Here is a 17,736-nt window from a genome sequence, read left to right on the forward strand (position 1 = left end):
GCAGGCCCAGATAAACGAAATGTCCACCTCCCCTTCTCAGTACCAGGATCACCTCAACATGGAGGCACACGAGCTTGCAAGAAACGCTGCCGCTGGATTTCCAAACACAGCATTGTGCTGAGGACGCAAGTGACACAAGGGTGGCTTAATGGGACCAAGTGGCATATAGAGACTGGGAATCCCCTGCATGCCTGAGTACAAACGCCTAGGGAGAGGTCATACTGACCAAAACAAAACAAAAACCAGAGGAAATGATATTACCAGTTGAAATACCACAGAACACAAAGTCAAACAGGATTCACATTTATTTATCTGGAAAATGGAGTGAACTCATCACTGGTGTTTGAAGGCTGAGGCTGTGCGTTCTCTTTAGGGAGGGGGGCTGCATTTGGCAGAGGCTCTGGTGGTTTGAAATCTGGACATGAAGGAAAATCAAAGAAGAGTTAGTCTCCTGAAGACCGTGGCATTCCTTAATCAGGCTCGGCTACCTTTCTCTCCAGCTCTACTCTGTCTCTCGGAGGCTCCCTCACCTTTCCGGACCTCACCTGCCTGATTCTCCAGCTGCGCTTCAGGGCGGTCACCCCAGAGCAGGTGCTTGGGGTCATTGAGGAACCGCTGGCTGCGCTGGCATGTCAGACAGGTCTGCACTGTCCAGCGCTGTCCCTTTCGGCCTGGGATATATGTGGGGAAAAAAGAGAAGAGAATGGCCAGGCTTCTGAGAAAAAAGCTGTTTTTTGTTTGCGTTTTTTCTTCCACGATCACTAGGAATGACAATGGAATAATCTGCCTTCGGAATGCAAATTTGCTATGTGAGCGGGAGGCCCAGCATGAACATCACTTCCTCAGAACTCTAAGATGAAGTTCAAACTCTTTAACAAGCGTATGGCTTCCCTTTCCCAGCTCGCCTCTCTCTCCGCCCTGCCTATCTCCAACGCCAGCCTCCTAAACATTCATTTACTTCCAGCACAGGTTCTTTGCTTTCAGCTAGGCTGGCTCAGCAGAGAGGCCCAGGCTCTGTTATGTCTTCCCCTGCTCCCTGAGGCTGGGTCACACCTGCTCTTACACGGGTGCTGGAGATGTGAAGTCAGGTCTTCATACCTGCCTAACAAGCACCTTACCCACTGACAGCTCCACAGCCCCTTGACAGCACACGTTCTCATGCGTGGGAATCCTAACCAATGTCTGAAGCTTCTGTCTGTGTGTCTGTCTGTCTGCCATGACATACCTACTTCCCTGCCACTGGGAGAAGAGACTTAGCTCTCTTCCAGTCAAAGCTTTTAAGAATACCACTCTCTCTCTCTCTCTTTCTGGTTCTCGTTGCTGGAGCAGCCATGAGTAGCAAAGTCTCCCATGACACCCTGTACGAGGCGGTGCTGGAAGCCCTGCACGGGAACCAGCGCTAGCGCCGCAAGTTTCTGGAGACGGTGGGGCTGCAGATCAGCCTGAAGAACTATGGCTCTCAGAAGGACAAACGCTTCTCGGGCACCGTCAGGCTCGAGTCCACTCCTTGCCCCAAGCTCTCGAGTGCGTCCCGGGGGACCAGCAGGGCTGTGGTGAGGCCAAGGCCGTGGATATCCCCATGTGGACGTCGAGGCGGTGGAGAAACTTAACAAAAACAAGAAGTTGGTCAAGAAGTGTGATGCCTTTTTGCCCTCAGAGTCTCTCTCTGATGGAGCAGATCCCACGGATCCCGGGCCCAGGCCTGACCAAGGCTGGCAAGTTCCCTTCCCTGCTGACACACAATGAAAACATGGTGGCCAAAGCTGATGAGGTGAAGTCCACCACCAAGTTCCAGATGAAGAAGGTGCTGTATCCGGCTGTTGCTGTTGGCCACGTGAAGATGACTGATGACGAGCTGGTCTACACCCTCCACCTGGCTGTCAATTTCTTGGTGTCCATGCTCAAGACGAACTGGCAAAACGTCCGGGCTTTGTGCATTAAGAGTTCCATGGGCAAGCCCCAGCTTCTGTACTAGGACGATCCAATAAACCTTAGCGCTACCCCTCCCCCCCAAAAAATACCAAGCTAGTAGTTGGGTGTGTTGTCTCACGCTTGTAATCCTAGTGCTAGGGGTGCTGGGGTAGTACCTTGCAGGGAACTGGAGGCCAGCCTGGGCTACAGTGACACTTGTGTCCAAAAAAAAAAAAAATCAAAACCAGAACCAAAGCGATGCTATGCTATGTCTTTTTGTTCGAGACAGGGTCTCATTATGTGGCTATGGCTGGCTGGCCTGGATAATGTAGATCAGGATGGCCTTGAACTCAAGGGAGATCCACCAGGTTTTATCTCCCAAGTGCTGGCATTAAAGGCGTGGTTCTTAATGCATCTTAGGAATTAAATAAGTACATGGGGTTAATTTTTTTTGTTTTGTTTTTTAACTACAGAACGGCTCGCAGTCCAAGCTTGTCTTAGGGGCACTTCGGGCTCCCCTGCTGACACACAACGAGGGCCCTCCCTCCCTCCAGTGCCCCGGGCACTCACGTCTCTGGCGCTGCGTGCAGGTGAGGCCGGGGATGAGGAGAGAGAAGCAGCTGCGACACAGCGTCCTTTTCACGGAGGGGTCCCTGGGTGAGGAGGGGAGCGGTTGCCGCCCGCCCGCCCGCCTGCCCGCCGCTGCCCCTGCCCGCCAGCCCGAGCCTTACTGCCGCAGGACCAGCCGCCTCGCGATGGTCTTCTCGGTGTGGCAGTAAAACCTCGCCAGCGCCTGGTTCTCGGGGTTCTGTGCGAGGACGCAGTGTGCAGCCTGGGGACAAAGACGGCCACGCGGGTCATCCCGCGGCCGCAGCGCCGGGCTGCCGCCCGCCCCGACCTCGGTCTCACCTGGTACAGGAAGCTGAGTCTCTGGAAGGCCTCACGGTCCTTCACGGGGCCCGCCATGAGTGTGAGTGTCCGCCCCTCCTGGCGGATGTCCCGCCCCAGACGCGCGCAAGGCCTTCTGGGAACCGTAGTGCGGGGCTCATGACCCCACAGCTGCCCCTGTCTTAGACCAGACAGCCCCACCCGCCCTGTGCATTCTTTCCAAGGCAGGCGAATACCAAAGTAGAGTTAGATATTCCTCATATTTATTAGGTAGGGCCGGCTCGGCTAGTGCAGCAGGCAACAGTGAGACATTTCCAGGACAGAAGTCTGGTCTCTTCCTGTAAGGCAGTTGCGGGGAAGATCGGGATAGACTTTGTCTTACGCTCCTTAAGTCAAAGGCAGATGCCTGGACCACTTGTAAACTGATTTTACACGACGAAACAGGCAACGCTCAGCTTGGTGCTACATTCCTGTTATCACAGCACTTGGGGCACGGGGAGGGGGGGTGCGGGGGAGGCGGGGGGGGGGTGAGGTAGGACGCCAGACCCTGACTCAAAACCAAAAGCATTGGTGCCTGTGGGGCCGAAAGTGAGAAAGATGTGAGGACATAAGGAACCGTTACAGAACGTCCCTGAGGAAAGAGAGCTTCGCCCTCAGAAACCACGGCTGTCTCCCACTCTCCACATAGTAAAGACGACACTTGCTGTCACAGGGCTGGTCACGTGAACAGCTTCTACAGCACAGAACTGTCAAGAGCATGGCCATTAGTAACTGTGCCCCACTCCTGCTCATTCTCCTGCCTCGGTGTTTACTTGATTCCCAATTAATAGGTAAGAGCCGAGGTCAAACGCAGAGGGATGCAATGAATCTCAAGCCGAGGACATCAGAACAAGCCAGGCCCCGCCAGGAAGGGCGGAGGACCAGGCTTCCAGCGCAGACTATGGCCATTAGCTGAAATTTACCCTGGATGTTTTGTATGGGCTTCGGACTCACAAGAGATGAGTGTATTAAAATGCAGATTCCCAGGCCCACCCAAACCTCCATAAAGGGCAGAGGTGAGACCCAAGAACACAGCTTTTACACACAGCAATTCTCACATAAAGGCATTGCCAAATTACCACACGACTCAGAGATCACATCAGTGGATCCTTTGTTCCGTATTTTGACCAACCAACTTATCTTGCCACAAAGAACCACAGTCAAGGCACAGAGGTAAGAGGAGAGTGGACAAAGTCCTGTCGAGGTGGTAGGAGGAGCTAACGGCCCTCAGCAGCTTCTCATCTCAGTCCTGGCTGGAGACGACCCAGGCAGCAGGAAACCCAGGCTGTCTGGGTTGGCACGCATCGTGTTACCTTTTGTGACAACGTGTGTACCCATGGTTGTTTATTTTGGCCTAACTTTAAGATGATTACATTCTCTGAAGAGGGGAATGTCCAAGGGAGAAGGGTGGTAACAGAAGCTAAGCTGTCTGTCTGGCCCTTTGCTACCCAAGCCGCCCTTCTACCCTGTCCTCACGGGCGAGGGAGACTCTTTACCTTTCCTCCTTTCTGGCTTCTTCCCACCTTCCCTTTCCTCAATACCTGACTCCTCTCCTGGCTGCCTTGGACCTGGGTCTGCAGGATTGCTTCCATTTCACCTCCAGAGGGAGCAGCGGGGCAGGAGTTACCCAGCTCTGGGACCCGGGTTCTGCTTTCTTCCCACCCTTTTCTTCTCTCCACGTTCAAGGCTGGGGCTAACCCCCGACTCATTTCTAGAAATGCTCCTTTGGCCTCTTCCCTGGTCCTCCTCCTCATGTTAGTGCCCAGTCTCTGCCCCCAGAAACAAATGCTCCTCAACTTCTAGAGGTGACACAAGTATGCAGATCCCTATGTGCTCCCACAAGGGACAAAGCGAATCTGAGTCACAGAAGCCTCAGGAAGGTTTCTGTTTCCTGCATTAAGCAAGTTAAGACCCTTTCAATATAGACTTTTTGTTTCTGGAAAAGCCTTTTCTTTCCCAACCTGTCCCCTGTGCAATAGGAACCCCGCTGGACACCAGAGGTCACGACCCCGGGAGCCCACTCTCCCCTACAGGAAGGAGGGACACTCATCTGTGCTCTGCCACGCAGCCCAGCCCTATCTTTTCTCCTTCACACAAACCATCCCAGAGATCAGGTGGTTTCTCAAGATGGCTCAGGACTGGACCCACACAGACACCAAGACATCCCAGCAGGCCACAGTTGGGAAGGCCCATCACTCTTGACCCTGCCTCACCCCAATGAAGCTGCACTTCTCGTCACTCCCAATCGGTTGGGGGCCTGATGGTAAGTGGTGCAGCGTTCTTCCGACCAGCCCGGATCCCTGGGTAGAAGAGGGGCCAGAGTTTTTCAGTAAAAGTGTCAGTGAAGGTGTAGATGTGCGAGCGGTCTGTGACGTTGTAGAAGGACAGTGTGCCAGCCTCGTAGTCTAGGAATATGCCCACTCGCTTAGGTTTCACCTTGATGTGCAAAGGGGTGAACGGTGTGGTGGTGGCTGCATACTTGTCCCCGTTCCACAGCCGCACGCGCCAGTAGCCAGTCTCAGGGAGTGGAGTGAGTTCACCCTTTCTGCTCACAGAGTCCCGGCACACTCCCACTGCCCAGTGGGTCTTGTCACCCACCTCCACCTCCCAGTAGTGTCGACCTGACGTGAAGCCTTCAGTAGCCAAGACACAAGGGTAGAAAGTGAAACGCTGTGGTGTGTCAGGGAGGTCTCGGAGTCTTGTCTCCACAAACTTGACACTTTTCCGATCCTCTGACAGGACGAGGTTAGGATGAGCCGTCTCGGGGTCCAGGGTCACATCCGCTGGCGGGAGAAGCCAGAGTTGGGGAGCTAGATGAGGATGGGAATAGCTAAACACCCCTGCCTCACTTTCCCAGCCTGCCTGCACAAAGCCTGGCTCCTCAAAGTCCCCAGAACACTGTGTTGGGTAACTTCCTCAAATCATGCTCGCTTGTGCTGTACAGGAAAGTGAAAGGCACTGTCTGAGGGAGGGCAAGAAAGATCCAGATCAACCGAGCTGGAGGGGCTGGGGAGAGGGTGAGCAGGAACTTGCATCCTGCAACAGTCCTTGCTTTTCCCTGCGTAAATATCAATGGCGTGGCCTTGCACTCTCTTGGCTAAGGTGGTAAATGCCGCTCCCTCCACCTGGTGAGTTAGGAGCCCTTCAACATTTCTGCATCCCTATTTAGAGCAGATGCCACCTAAGGCTTCTCTGAACTCTGTGACTTGAGGTGAGACTGCAGGCTGCTGAGGGGCAGGTGGAGTGGGCCCCCTGGAAGGACCTAACCCTTCCGCTCCTTGCATGCCCTCTGCCAGTTTCCTTCTGGGAACCACTCACCAATGAGCTGTTTAAGAATTTTCCTCAGGGCAAAGTACTGCCGGGGGAAATGGCTGAAGTTCTTTTCCAGCTCTACAGAGACTGAAGTCACCTCCATGGTCTTCACCTTCTCACATCTAGGAGGGAAGAAAGCCACACAGCGTCAGGGCAGCTCCCGCCAACTGAGTATGTGTGGGTCATCTTTACTGAAAGGTAGACCCAGGCCTCTCCTGCTTTGCGTCCTCCTGGAAGACAGCGGCTCCCTCCGTCACCCTGGAGAGCTATGTGGCCCTGGGCGGATCTGTAGCTTGATGAGCCTCAGGACTTCCTCCTTACGCTTCACGCAAGCGGACAGTCACCCTCCACTCCTGTGCTCCTGTGCTCACAACCCTGCCGTCTTGTCTGAACACAGCTCTGCTCACAGGCACCAGCAGAATCCGGCCCTCTGCTGCCACTACTCTGACCAAGCACGGCCTGAAGTCAAAGGGAGGCGTCCTTCTCCGTAGCCCACTCAGACACTGCACAACCTTCCCTCTCTTACTTTCTCCAAGGCATCACTAAACCCACAGCCTCTAAGCCAAGACCTAACTCAGAGAGACAGAGTCACTTACTTTTCCAGGGTACTTTTCACATCCTAGAGGAAAAGAGAAAAGAAAGTAAGATTGGTCCTGGAATTCACAGTCACGATGGTGAAAGGCTCTACCTCTTCCTCAGAGTCCCAGATCTAAGACCAGGCAGCAGGCAAACTGTCCAAGGGACCTTGGAACGCCCAACTCAACTGCCGGTTGTAACCAAGCCTGATGAGTTAATATAACTTCCGAGTAGCTTCCTGTACATTTTTGTTTGTTCCCCAAAGACACTGGAGGCTCCTTGCAAGGGACAGCGCTTGCTCTTTTCTTCGCCCCCGAATCCAGCCCCACATTGCAGCGCCAACTGAGGATCGGCACAGAGGGCTCCACATGGTGGCTAGGGCATCTCACACTGTGGTCTGGACGCCCCCGTCTAGCACTGGGTAATAAACTCTCATTTACTCAGCCCTGATTTGAGGCTACTCGAGATCCAGATGACAAACACAGTGAATGTTACCCTGCAGCATTTCCAGTTTAATGTGGTTAGCGGAGCACATACAAACGACGACACAGGGATCCGCACCAAGCAACATGTGATGTACATGTAAATGTGCAGAGACGCTCGACTGACTCAAACACCAGGGATCTCATCTGAGTGAGAAACACACTTCCTACAGCCTTGTCATTGTCAAGCACCTGCCTAAAACAGGAGACTGTTTCAGATGGTTAGAGCGTCTATGCACTGCTTTGCCACTTAAACGTATTTTGAGCGGCCTTTATGTTATGCTCCTACCCTTGCCCCCCCCTGTCGGGCACTAGGTAAGTTAAGTTCCAGGACTGGAAAGTAATGGTAAGTGCATTTACAAAGTTTTCAATGCATAGTTTATCACTAAGTAGAACAGAGTCCTATCCTGTAAAAAGAATGATCTTTTTTTTGGGTACAAATTACATACATTAAAAAAAAAAAAAAGACTTCAGAAGCATCTCTGTGAGTTCGAGGCCAGCCTAGTCTATAAATTGAGGCCAGGACAGCCAAGGTTACACAGAGACACCCTGTCTCAAAAAACAAGAAAAGAAAAACAAACAAAACAAAACAAAACCCCCCAACTTATATGTGTATGAGCTTTTGCTTGCACTGCTGCACCTGGAGCTGCCATGTGGGGGCTGAGGACTGAGCTTGGTCCTCTCCAAGAGAAGCCCATGCTCTAACCCCTGAGCTGTCTCTCCAGCTCCAGCACATATTTTCTGAAAAGACAGAAAGGTATACAGTTTTGGAAGGGATGGCAGAAATCTGAGATGCTATACTCTAGAAAAAAGGTCCTTTGCACACACCTGAAGAGAACCCTAGGCTCAGGGGCACAGTGAGAGGGGTGCACGCCATGGGCTCAGGGGCACAGTGAGGGGGTGCACGCCATGGGCTCAGGGGCACAGTGAGGGGGTGCGCGCCATGGGCTCAGGGGCACAGTGAGGGGGTGGGCGCCATGGGCTCAGGGGCACAGTGAGGGGGTGCGCGCCATGGGCTCAGGGGCACAGTGAGGGGGTGCACGCCATGGGCTCAGGGGCACAGTGAGAGGGGTGCACGCCATGGGCTCAGGGGCACAGTGAGGGGGTGTGCGCCATGGGCTCAGGGGCACAGTGAGGGGGTGCACGCCATGGGCTCAGGGGCACAGTGAGGGGGTGCGCGCCATGGGCTCAGGGGCACAGTGAGGGGGTGCACGCCATGGGCTCAGGGGCACAGTAAGAGGGGTGCACGCCATGGGCTCAGGGGCACAGTGAGGAGGTATGCGCCATGGGCCCAGGGGCACAGTGAGGGGGTGCGCGCCATGGGCTCAGGGGCACAGTGAGGGGGTATGCGCCATGGGCCCAGGGGCACAGTGAGGGGGTGCGTGCCATGGGCTCAGGGGCACAGTGAGGGGGTGCACGCCATGCGGACACAAGGGCCTGCGCAAAGCTACACTGCACTTGACCTGAGGAGCTATGCAGGAGCAAAGGTCGAACCTTAAGCATCTCGAAGCCTGACTGCAGGCACTTGCCCTCCACCTCAGCAGCTAAGTGGGCGAGGTCCCGGCGCTTGTCCCCGAGGTGAGCAGCGTTTTCCCGAAGTCTCTGTAGAATGTCCTGCTCCTCTTCCTCCAGCCGTGACAGGAGCGTCTGCTGCTCCTCATCCAGGCGCCGGTGGAGTTCCTCAAACTCCTTCAAGATTTGCTGTCGGCGGCTCTCCACTAGTCTCTGAGGATGGGAGAGCACCGTCAGGACCAGCAAGCATGGAAGTCCCCCCAGACCCACCAGGCTCAGTACAGACTTCCTTGTCCCTGGGGAGACTTTAGCAGCACACGTGCGTCTCGTCCTGTGAGGGACACTGTCACCTGGACACCTCCAATAGATGATTTACTACTGCAAAACACTGGGAAGATTTAAAACTACCAGTATTTGATGTTTTTCAGGCTAAATTAACCATTTATATTTTAACAAAACACATTTAAGGTTTTGAAGGGACCCGACCCCAGGGGCCCCAAACCCCGCAATGACCCCAGTGGCTTGACGAGACCAACTCCATGACAGGCTTCAGGGTTTCACTCTGCCTAACTAGGCCAAGTTTCTAACAATTCCTGAAAAAACTCACAAGTTATGGACAGCTAATCAGCTTATAGAACAAAATGACTAAATACCATGTTTTTATTACTTCATGGCCTTGGTAAAGAACAGCTGGGCCGATCCAATCAAATTAAAGGCCAACTCCTGAGTAAGAGCCAAAACCTCAGTGACTCAAAAGTCCCCAATAACCAATCAAACAGCCAATCCTGAATCCCCTCGTGCACTGACTTAACCCTGTTGACACAGATCCCTCCAGCTGTCTGTAAACTGACCCTGCGCTCCCTTAGGGGTCGCCCTGTAGAGAGAGGTGATCCTAACACGCTGGAGGGAAAACACTCTGTATTCGCACACTGCCTCTTGGCGCCCTTCTTCAGCACATCACCGGACCCTGATGGTGCTCTGGATATCAGAGGGACTTTTGCTGTTTTCTACCCTGATGTTTGGCTTATACCATCTGGTAAAGACAACACAAATACTGGAAAGCTAAAGATGTGCAGTGTTAATAACCACGAGACACTAACCTGATAAAAACCAGAGAGCAATAAGAAACTACCAGAATCGCAACAGCTAAATGACTTGACGCAAAGTGTATTAGACCCAGGGCTGAACTGGTTTTGGTCACTGTTTCTATTTGCTTTTTTCCCCAAACAGGGTCTTATAATACAGAATAAGCTGGCCTTGAACTTGGGACCCTCCTGTTTCAGCCTCCAGAGGTATGTGCAGCATGCCCCTTCTTAACATGTTAAACTGTTTAAGTCACTTCTTTCCCCCCCACCCAGACAGGGTTTCTCTGTGTAGCCTTGGCTATCCTGGACTCACTTTGTAGACCAGGCTGGCCTCGAACTCACAGTGATCCACCTGCCTCTGCCTCCCGAGTGCTGGGATTAAAGGCGTGCGCCACCACGCCCAGCTTAAGTCACTTCTGATGTGACTGAGAATCCCTGGAAGGAAGCAGTGTCTGCAAAGGCTGACTGACTAGAAGTGCCCTGGTGTGGAGGCTGGGCTGCTGCAGGCCCAGAGCCACTGAGATTTTATCTTGGTTATCTTCAGCCTCCTTGATAGCCTTTAACCTACTGCTGTGCTGGACCTAACATTCTGAGATAAACAGATAAAACAGGCCAAAGTGTTAATGAATCCCTAGCCCTCTGTGCCCTCCTACAATGACCTTGGCCTGTGGAGGAGCCTTAAGTCCTTGTCACTGACAGGGAGGCATCAGCTCAAAAGAGGCGAGATGGGACTTAAAAGACAAGTGGCAGGGGGCTCAAGAGTGGTGGGTGTAACAAAAGCCCGTGGGCCTCAGGCGCTTGGCAGAGCTGGATCTGGAGCTTTAACTCCAGGTCCCCTGTTGCTTGCTCAGGTGGGCAACAGCAGGACGCTTTCTCACCTTTGTCCTGAGTAAGGTTCTCAGTGCGGTGTTTCGGCAGGAGTGCTGAGTTAGACTCACTAGGACTGTCTCTCAGGGGCCAGAGGATGGCTCAGTGGTTAAGAATGCTGGCTTCTAGGGCTGGACTGGTAGTGCACACCTTTAATCCCAGCACCCGGGAGGCAGAGGCAGGTGGATCTCTGTGAGTTCAAGGCCAGCCTGCTCTACAAAGTGAGACCAGAATAGCCAAGGCTCTGTTACACAAAGAAACCTTGTTTTGAAAAACAAAACAAAAAAAGAATGCTTGCCTCTCTTCCAGAGGACCTGAGCTTGGTTCCAACACTCACATTAGGTAGTTCAAATGGCCTGTAATTCTAGCTCCAGGGGATGTGACTTGTCTCTGTAAGATTGTGTTCACAGGTGTTATGTGCACACTACACACACACACAATACATACATAGACCACCCTCACCATACCAAATAAATCTTTCTTTCTTTTTTTTTTTTTTTGAGACAGGGTTTCTCTGTGTAGCCTTGGCTGTCCTGGACTCACTTTGTAGACCAGGCTGGCCTGGAATTCACAGCCATCCACCTGCCTCTGCCTCCCGAGTGCTGGGATTAAAGGCGTGCACCACCACGCCTGGCTTTAAGGTAGGCTATCATATCTGAACCTTTCCTTTAAAACTTTGATTTCAGCATAGCTAATTATAAAATTCCACCCCTGCCCAGGAGATGCAATCTTACTACATAGCCCAGGCTGGCCTGTGCTGGCTCTGAGCTTGTGATTTGGACTTTGGAGACTCCTGCCCCAGCCTTGTCTGTGATTACAGGTGTGCACCATCGTGCCCAGTTCATAAATTTGTATTTTTTATCTGCTGTGTTAGAGAACTGATGCCATACCTCTCAGCCCCTGCACACTTTAAAAATAATTATTTTATTTTTGAGACAGAGTCTTACTCTAGTCTTGGCTCCCTTCTATCTTAGTCCCCTGATTGCTGAAATTAGATGTGTCACCGAGTCTTACTCCTACCAAGCGTTTAAAAAGGGTTAATGAGTCTAATTCTGGAGACTGGGGTGAGAGGGAAGCAAAGGCGTAACAAGGGAGAAAGATGAATTCAAACAGTCATAAAAGTTTTTAACTGCAGTTCCAAAGATACTGAATAAAAGTTTGTAACTAAAAACAACAACTACACTTTGGTTTAAACGTCATCGTGGCTTTAAGGAGAAACATCCCATCTGCTCGTGGGCAGTCGTCCCCAGTCGGCTGCACTGGTGCCCTCTGCAAAGGTTACAGAACCTTTTGGAGGTGGAGCTGCGGTGGAGGAAGTTTGTCACTGGGGCGGGCTTTGAGGGATTATAGCCTTACCCTACTTCCTGTGTATGGATGAAAATCTGATTTGCCAGCATCTTGTTCCTGCTGCTGTCCCTTGCCTGCTCTGCATTATCGGCTCTTTCCCTCTGGAGCCGTAAGCTAAGACAGACCTTGTCTTCCTTAGGTAGCTTTTGGTCATGGTGCTTTACCAAGAACTCCACAGGCGGAGGCTGAGGAGGGAAAGACATCCTGCCAATGAGTCAACATTACTGTAGCTTACTAACTACAAGGGGCAGGTCTAAGCCAAGTGCTATGCTGCGCAGTTAGTCCCAGCACCAGGGAGGCAGGGGCAGGTGGATCTTTCTGAGTTTGAAGCCAACTTGGTCTACATAGTGAGCTCCAGGCCAGCCAAGGCTACATAGTGAGAGTCCATCTCAAACAAACAAAAAGGATGTTTCTGTGGGGATGGAGGGTTTAAGTAAGTGCGTTAGGTGTCTGTTCTTCAGGAGGCCCTGAGTTCAGATCCCCACACCCACATGGCACTTGTAACCATTGCTAACTCCCATTCTAGGGGATCCTATGTCCCCTCTCTCCAACCTGGGGACCAAGCAGGCCTGTGGTGCATGGACATACACCTAGGCAAAATATCCATACACATAGGTAATAATTAAAAACACACAAACAAAATGTTACTGAACAGTTCTGGGAGCCTTTGCTCAGCTCCTTCTATCTCCCCTGTGAACTTTCCAGGTTCTCTTTCCTCCCAGCCCTCTAAGTTACCGTCCCGGCAGCCGTGCTCACGGTGGGAGGAGCGCACTGGGCAAGAGCTCCTTAGACTTAGCAGAGGTGAAGTGCTTGTTACTGCATACATAATGTGTGTAGACACACAGTGAGCAGGTGAGCACGCGGGCCACAGTGCATGTGTGCGAGTCAGGTGTCAACTCTGTGGATTTGTCTCTCCCTCTCCCCCTCTCTCTCTTGAGACAGGGTTTCTCTGTGTAGCCTTGGCTGTCCTGGACTCACTTTGTCTAACTCACAGAGGTCCACCTGCTGGGATTAAAGACACGTGCCACCATGCCCGGCTGTCCTTTTATTTCTTATATTCTCCTCAGTAGTTAATTCACGGTAAGTAATTTAAGCATAGTGTTTAATGATACACCTAATGACATATCATTTTGAGAGAGCAGCAGTTTTCCAGTTAACTAGTAGATTAAGTAAAGTGCTGTTGCCCTCCTTATAGCTGAGCACTGAAAGCCACCGATGCCTTTACCTTGAGCTCCCCTGGTTTCTTTTCCTCGGAGGCTTTGCAGCAGGTGATCTCCTGCAGCTTCTGTTCCAAGGGCTCCAGGCACTTCTGCAGTTTCTCCTGAGGGTTGGGAAAGTAGGTGAGGCGACATCTGGAGTTAGTTGCCACATCCATTACTCAAGAGTAATAACCTGCTTATTATTCCTACTGCTGTTGTTAAAACATTTTTTTTTTCCTTTTAGCCTCGTGAATGTTTAAGTGTCTGGTGAAAGTGTGAGCGTGTGTGTGTGTGTGTGTGTGTGTGTGTGTGTGTGTGTGTGTGTTGCCCATGGCAGCCAGGAGAGCGCGTCAGACCCCAGGAACTGAGGTGACAGGCGGTGGTGAACTGCCATCTGGGGACCGAACTCAGGGCTGCTCTTCTTATCTGCTAAGGCATCTCTATGGCCCTAATCATTCCTCCTCCTTCAAAGAACTTATGTCCAAGCCAGGGCCTCACGCACACTAGGCAGATGCTCGACCGCTAACGTGCACTCTCCGCTCCTAAGTCGTGCACTTTCTACCCTCTCATCACTTCCTGATCCAGCTCTCTTCCTTGCCTAGAACTGGAGATGTCAGTTTTTTTATAGATCCCCTTTCCTGCCATCAGTTGTCACCATCATGCTTGTGGCTCCCCTGACTTTCTTCTCCCCCACTGTCATCAACGGTGTCCTTTCCCACTGTTTTCTGATGGACAGCTGCCTATCACAGTCATAGTAAGCTGGGTGTTGTTTGTTCTGGGGACCCATGCAGGGTGCGTATGCCAAGGTCAGTCTCCATGCTACACCCTCCTTCTGCCAGGAGCTACTTTTGTGCCTCCATATCCTTTATTTATTTATTTATTGTTGTTATTTTACAATAAGGTCTCTAGCCGGCCGGCTGGCTTCAAACACGTAGCCACAGGTGACCTTCAGCTCCTGGTCCTCTGGCCTCTGGCCTCCACCTCTGAGTCTTGGGATTATAAGCTGGCCTGGATATCCTCTTAAACCTGTGCTTCCATTCAAATCTAACCACTTGTACACAAAATAAAACTTGACTGTAAATATCTTAAATATTTTAAATACTTTGTTAGTTAAGCAGAATGAGTGAAAATTCTAGGCAGTACCATCTTCGATTTTTATTGATAAATATGTGCCTTGTGCCCTCACTGGCAAGTTAGGTATTGAGGGTCATTACCCATTATATGGGAAGACACAGACAGGTTCAGCCTAGTGTGCTGGGTATCAGTCTAAAGTGATGTCAGCTATTTCCAACTAACAGGGAAAGTAAGAGCATCCTACACAAACAGGCGTAAGTGAGGAAATCACAATAGCTTTCAGATCTTCATGTGGTTTCCCTTATTTATTTCAAGACCATACCTACGAAGTGTGAAGGCTCACTAGTACTGCAGTAAGTCACTGTCCCCGTGGAGGACAGGTGACCAGAGCACAGCTGAGGGCAGTACAGAGGAGCAGAGGCAGTCCTCCTGCCTCAGGAGCTTAGCCCCTTTACTCAGAGAGCCAGCTTTCTCAGCGGCTTCCCTCGCGCCCCACACTGGCGTCACGTGTCTGCTTGCCTACCTTGTACTCCTGTGTAGCGTCATCCAGCGGCACGACGGTGTGGGCCCGGTGGGTATGGGAGATCGCACATATCAGACAGACGGCCTCCTGGTCTTCATAGCAGAAGAGGCTGAGGGCCTCATGGTGCTGGGAGCAGAGGCTCTCATCCCTGATCTTCCGCTTGACTGTCTGCAGCTGCTTGGCGATTTCCACCATACTGCCTAGCTGCCGATTGGGCCGGAGACTTCGGTACCGGGACGTCTTCCGACACACGGGGCAGGGGAAGTCCCGTTCCAGGTCCTCCCACCAGCGGGTGATGCACGCCTTGCAGAAGTTGTGCCCACATTCAATGATCACGGGCTCCTTCAGATACTCCAGGCACACAGAGCAGCTGGCCTCCACCTGCAGGTTCTCCAGAGCGGCAGCTGTGGAGGCTGCAGAGGCTCCAGCCTCTAGCAGGCTTGTCTCTGCCATTATTTAACTTGGAGGCACGGAGAGGAGAGGAGAGTATTAGCTGGCTACTGTAATGTTGCACCCCTGTCCTGACATTAGCTCCCACGGAGCCCCAGCTTGGTGAGCTCCCATCGGTGTCACCTATTGCTCTATTTACAGTTGTGACTTCCAGCCAACACTGTACTTGTTTTCTGGTTCAGTGCACATCCACAGACCCTATCTCTTTACCTCTTTTAACCTCTGCTTTCTCGTTACAGACTCTTCCTTTAACTAAATTTGACATGTTTTTCTAAGAGACGAATAGGAGCCTGATCCGGTGGCTCGAACCCATAACCCCAGCATTTCTGAGGTCAAGGCAGGGGGACTATCATCAGTCGAAGGCTACCCTGGGCTACACAGTGAGTTGTAGGCCAGCCTGAACTAGAGACCTTGTCTATAAAGGGAGGGAACCATGGAGAGTGCCAAAGTGTTACAAGTTTAGTTGGGCAGGGCATGGTGGTGCATGCCTTTAATCCCAGCACTCGGGAGGCAGAGGCAGGTGTATCCCTGTGAGTTCGAGGCTAGCCTTGTCTACAAAGGGAGTCCAGGACAGCCAAGGCTACACAGAGACCCTGTCTTGAAAAACAAAAACAAGCTGGGCGTGGTAGTGCACGCCTTTAATCCCAGCACTCGAGAGGCAGAGGCAGGTGGACTGCTGTGAGTTCAAGGCCAGCCTGGTCTACAAAGCGAGTCCAGGACAGTCAAGGCTACACAGAGAAACCTTGTCTCAACTGATCCCCTCTCCCCCCTTCCCCGGAAAAAAAGAAGGTGGCACATGCTTATGACCTCAGTTCTGGGGAGGTGAAGGTGGGAGCACCAGGAGTTCAAAGCCAGCCTGGATTGAATATGAGCACCTTGTCTCAGTGAATGTTTAAGTCAATGGTAAAAAGCAATCAAAGCTCTTAGATACACCTTAGACTTGGGAACAAGCCCGAGAGGTAGACCAGAAGTCTGATCCACACTCTACCCTTAACATGCCAGTACAAAGTTAATTTCTCCGGTTCCATAACCCCTACTTCCCTTCGGACCCCCACAAAGGCACCCAAACAAATGAAGGAACCTCTGGTAGGTCTACACACGGATGCAGAAGTGGCCATGTAACTGCGGATACCGGTGGTACAGACGGAAGAGTTTTAAGGAGCTGGCAACGTATCCCCTGATAACCAAGGGACCCAGATAAGTTCAGCTGGATGTCCCTCCCCCCATCAGAATGAGAGGGAACCCGCCACATCTGCCTAGTGACTCAGCCTCCTTCCCAATCATTATACATTATGTGACATCCTCACCTAAAATCGGATAAGAGACCAGGCTGTATCTATCAAATGAGCAGTGTGGAAGAGAAATGGGCTAAGGGTTAGTGAAGAATGGAGGGGATCTGGAGCTGGGAGTCTTAGTGGTGGGGATGGACAGGGCAACCAGAACACGGCCTTGTGCTCTTCTGGCCCTGGTCCTTCCCTCTCTCCATTACTGCGTCTCAGAAGAAGTAGTAACTTCAGAGACGTCCGCGTCCTGCCTTTTATCCCCGCTGGGTACCACCTCGGGAGCCTGTCCCACCCGGTCTCCATCTTCTCCTGCCGTATCAGGGAGCATGAGGACCGCAGCGAGAAAAGGGGGGGTGGGGAGGGAAAGGGGGCACACGTCGTGCTCGGCGGGGGAGGAAGGGATGCGCGTCCCAAGTGAGGGGAGAGGTGTGTGACGTGAAGGCGGGATGCCCGCAGCAATGTCGCAGCCCAGACCCCGCGGTGGCGACTGCGTCAGTCTCGCCCCGGGGAGACCACAAGCAGCGGGACTCGGGGATGGGGGGTGCGGGGTGGGGGAGAAACGGCGAGGTAGCCAAGCAACGCCGGACGCGCTGACGTCGCCGGGGCGGCAGACGTCCTCCGGGCCCGAGGCGGGCGGAGGCAGCCGTGGGTCGCGCGCCGGCCGGGCAAGTGACGCGCTCGCCGGGCGTGCAGCCGCGGCGTGAGGAGCAGCCGGCCGGCGGGGCAGGAGCCGGCTGCTCCGTGTGGCGGCGGCGGCGGCGGCAGCGGCGCAGCACCTACCTCCTTCCCGGCTCCGGGTCCCGGAGTGCGGGGCGCGGAGCCGCCGGAGCACTGCCTCCCTCCTTCCTCCTCCTCCTCCTCCCCTCACCCCCGCCCCGCGGCGCGACACACAATACTCGCCGGAAGCGGAAGCCGCGCTGCGGCTTATGGAAGGCGGCGGCGGCGGCGGCGCAGCGAGCGTCCGACCGCCGCGATCCCGGGGCCTAGCTGGGGCTGCGGCGGTGCCGGAGAGCCGGAGGCGAGGGCCGGCGCGGCGGGCACCGGGCGGGAGGGAGCTCGCCGCGGCAGGTGGCGGAGGTGCGCGGCGCCCGGGTGACCGACCCGAGCGGTGCTCAGGAGGCGGGCGGCCGCGCATGCGCGTGGAGGGACGCCGGAGCCCAGGGCCGGCTGCGTGTCGCTGCGGGCTCA

General features: G+C 53.2%; 1 protein-coding gene and 1 pseudogene across 5 annotated transcripts; one reads left to right on the forward strand and one right to left on the reverse strand.

Moving 5' to 3' along the window:
• Nucleotides 1-287: 287 nt before the first annotated feature.
• On the reverse strand, nt 288-17,431 carry LOC311581517 (E3 ubiquitin-protein ligase TRIM39). Of its 4 annotated transcripts, XM_084753857.1 has the most exons (10): nt 14,816-17,096; nt 13,245-13,340; nt 8,703-8,933; nt 6,747-6,769; nt 6,157-6,272; nt 5,437-5,621; nt 2,643-2,743; nt 2,482-2,564; nt 546-671; nt 288-415 (listed from the first exon to the last, which is right to left on the reverse strand). In XM_084753857.1, exons 1-10 carry the CDS (start codon nt 15,266-15,268, stop codon nt 309-311), a joined length of 1,521 nt encoding a protein of 506 aa, XP_084609983.1. In that variant the 5' UTR covers nt 15,269-17,096; the 3' UTR covers nt 288-308. The 4 variants fall into 4 exon arrangements, with proteins under 4 accessions (XP_084609983.1, XP_084609982.1, XP_084609981.1 ...); XM_084753855.1 differs by lacking the exons at nt 288-415; nt 546-671; nt 2,482-2,564; nt 2,643-2,743 and adding an exon at nt 17,329-17,431 and having other exon boundaries at nt 3,046-5,621; nt 14,816-15,275; XM_084753854.1 differs by lacking the exons at nt 288-415; nt 546-671; nt 2,482-2,564; nt 2,643-2,743 and adding an exon at nt 17,329-17,431 and having other exon boundaries at nt 3,046-5,648; nt 14,816-15,275.
• Nucleotides 678-1,995, forward strand: LOC311581543 (large ribosomal subunit protein uL1-like; annotated as a pseudogene). Its single transcript has one exon. The product of its transcript is annotated as a large ribosomal subunit protein uL1-like (transcript).
• Nucleotides 17,432-17,736: the final 305 nt, after the last annotated feature.

Source organism: Acomys minous (genome assembly GCF_964271855.1).
Source record: "Acomys minous genome assembly, chromosome: 13".
Lineage (NCBI taxonomy): Eukaryota > Metazoa > Chordata > Mammalia > Rodentia > Muridae > Acomys > Acomys minous.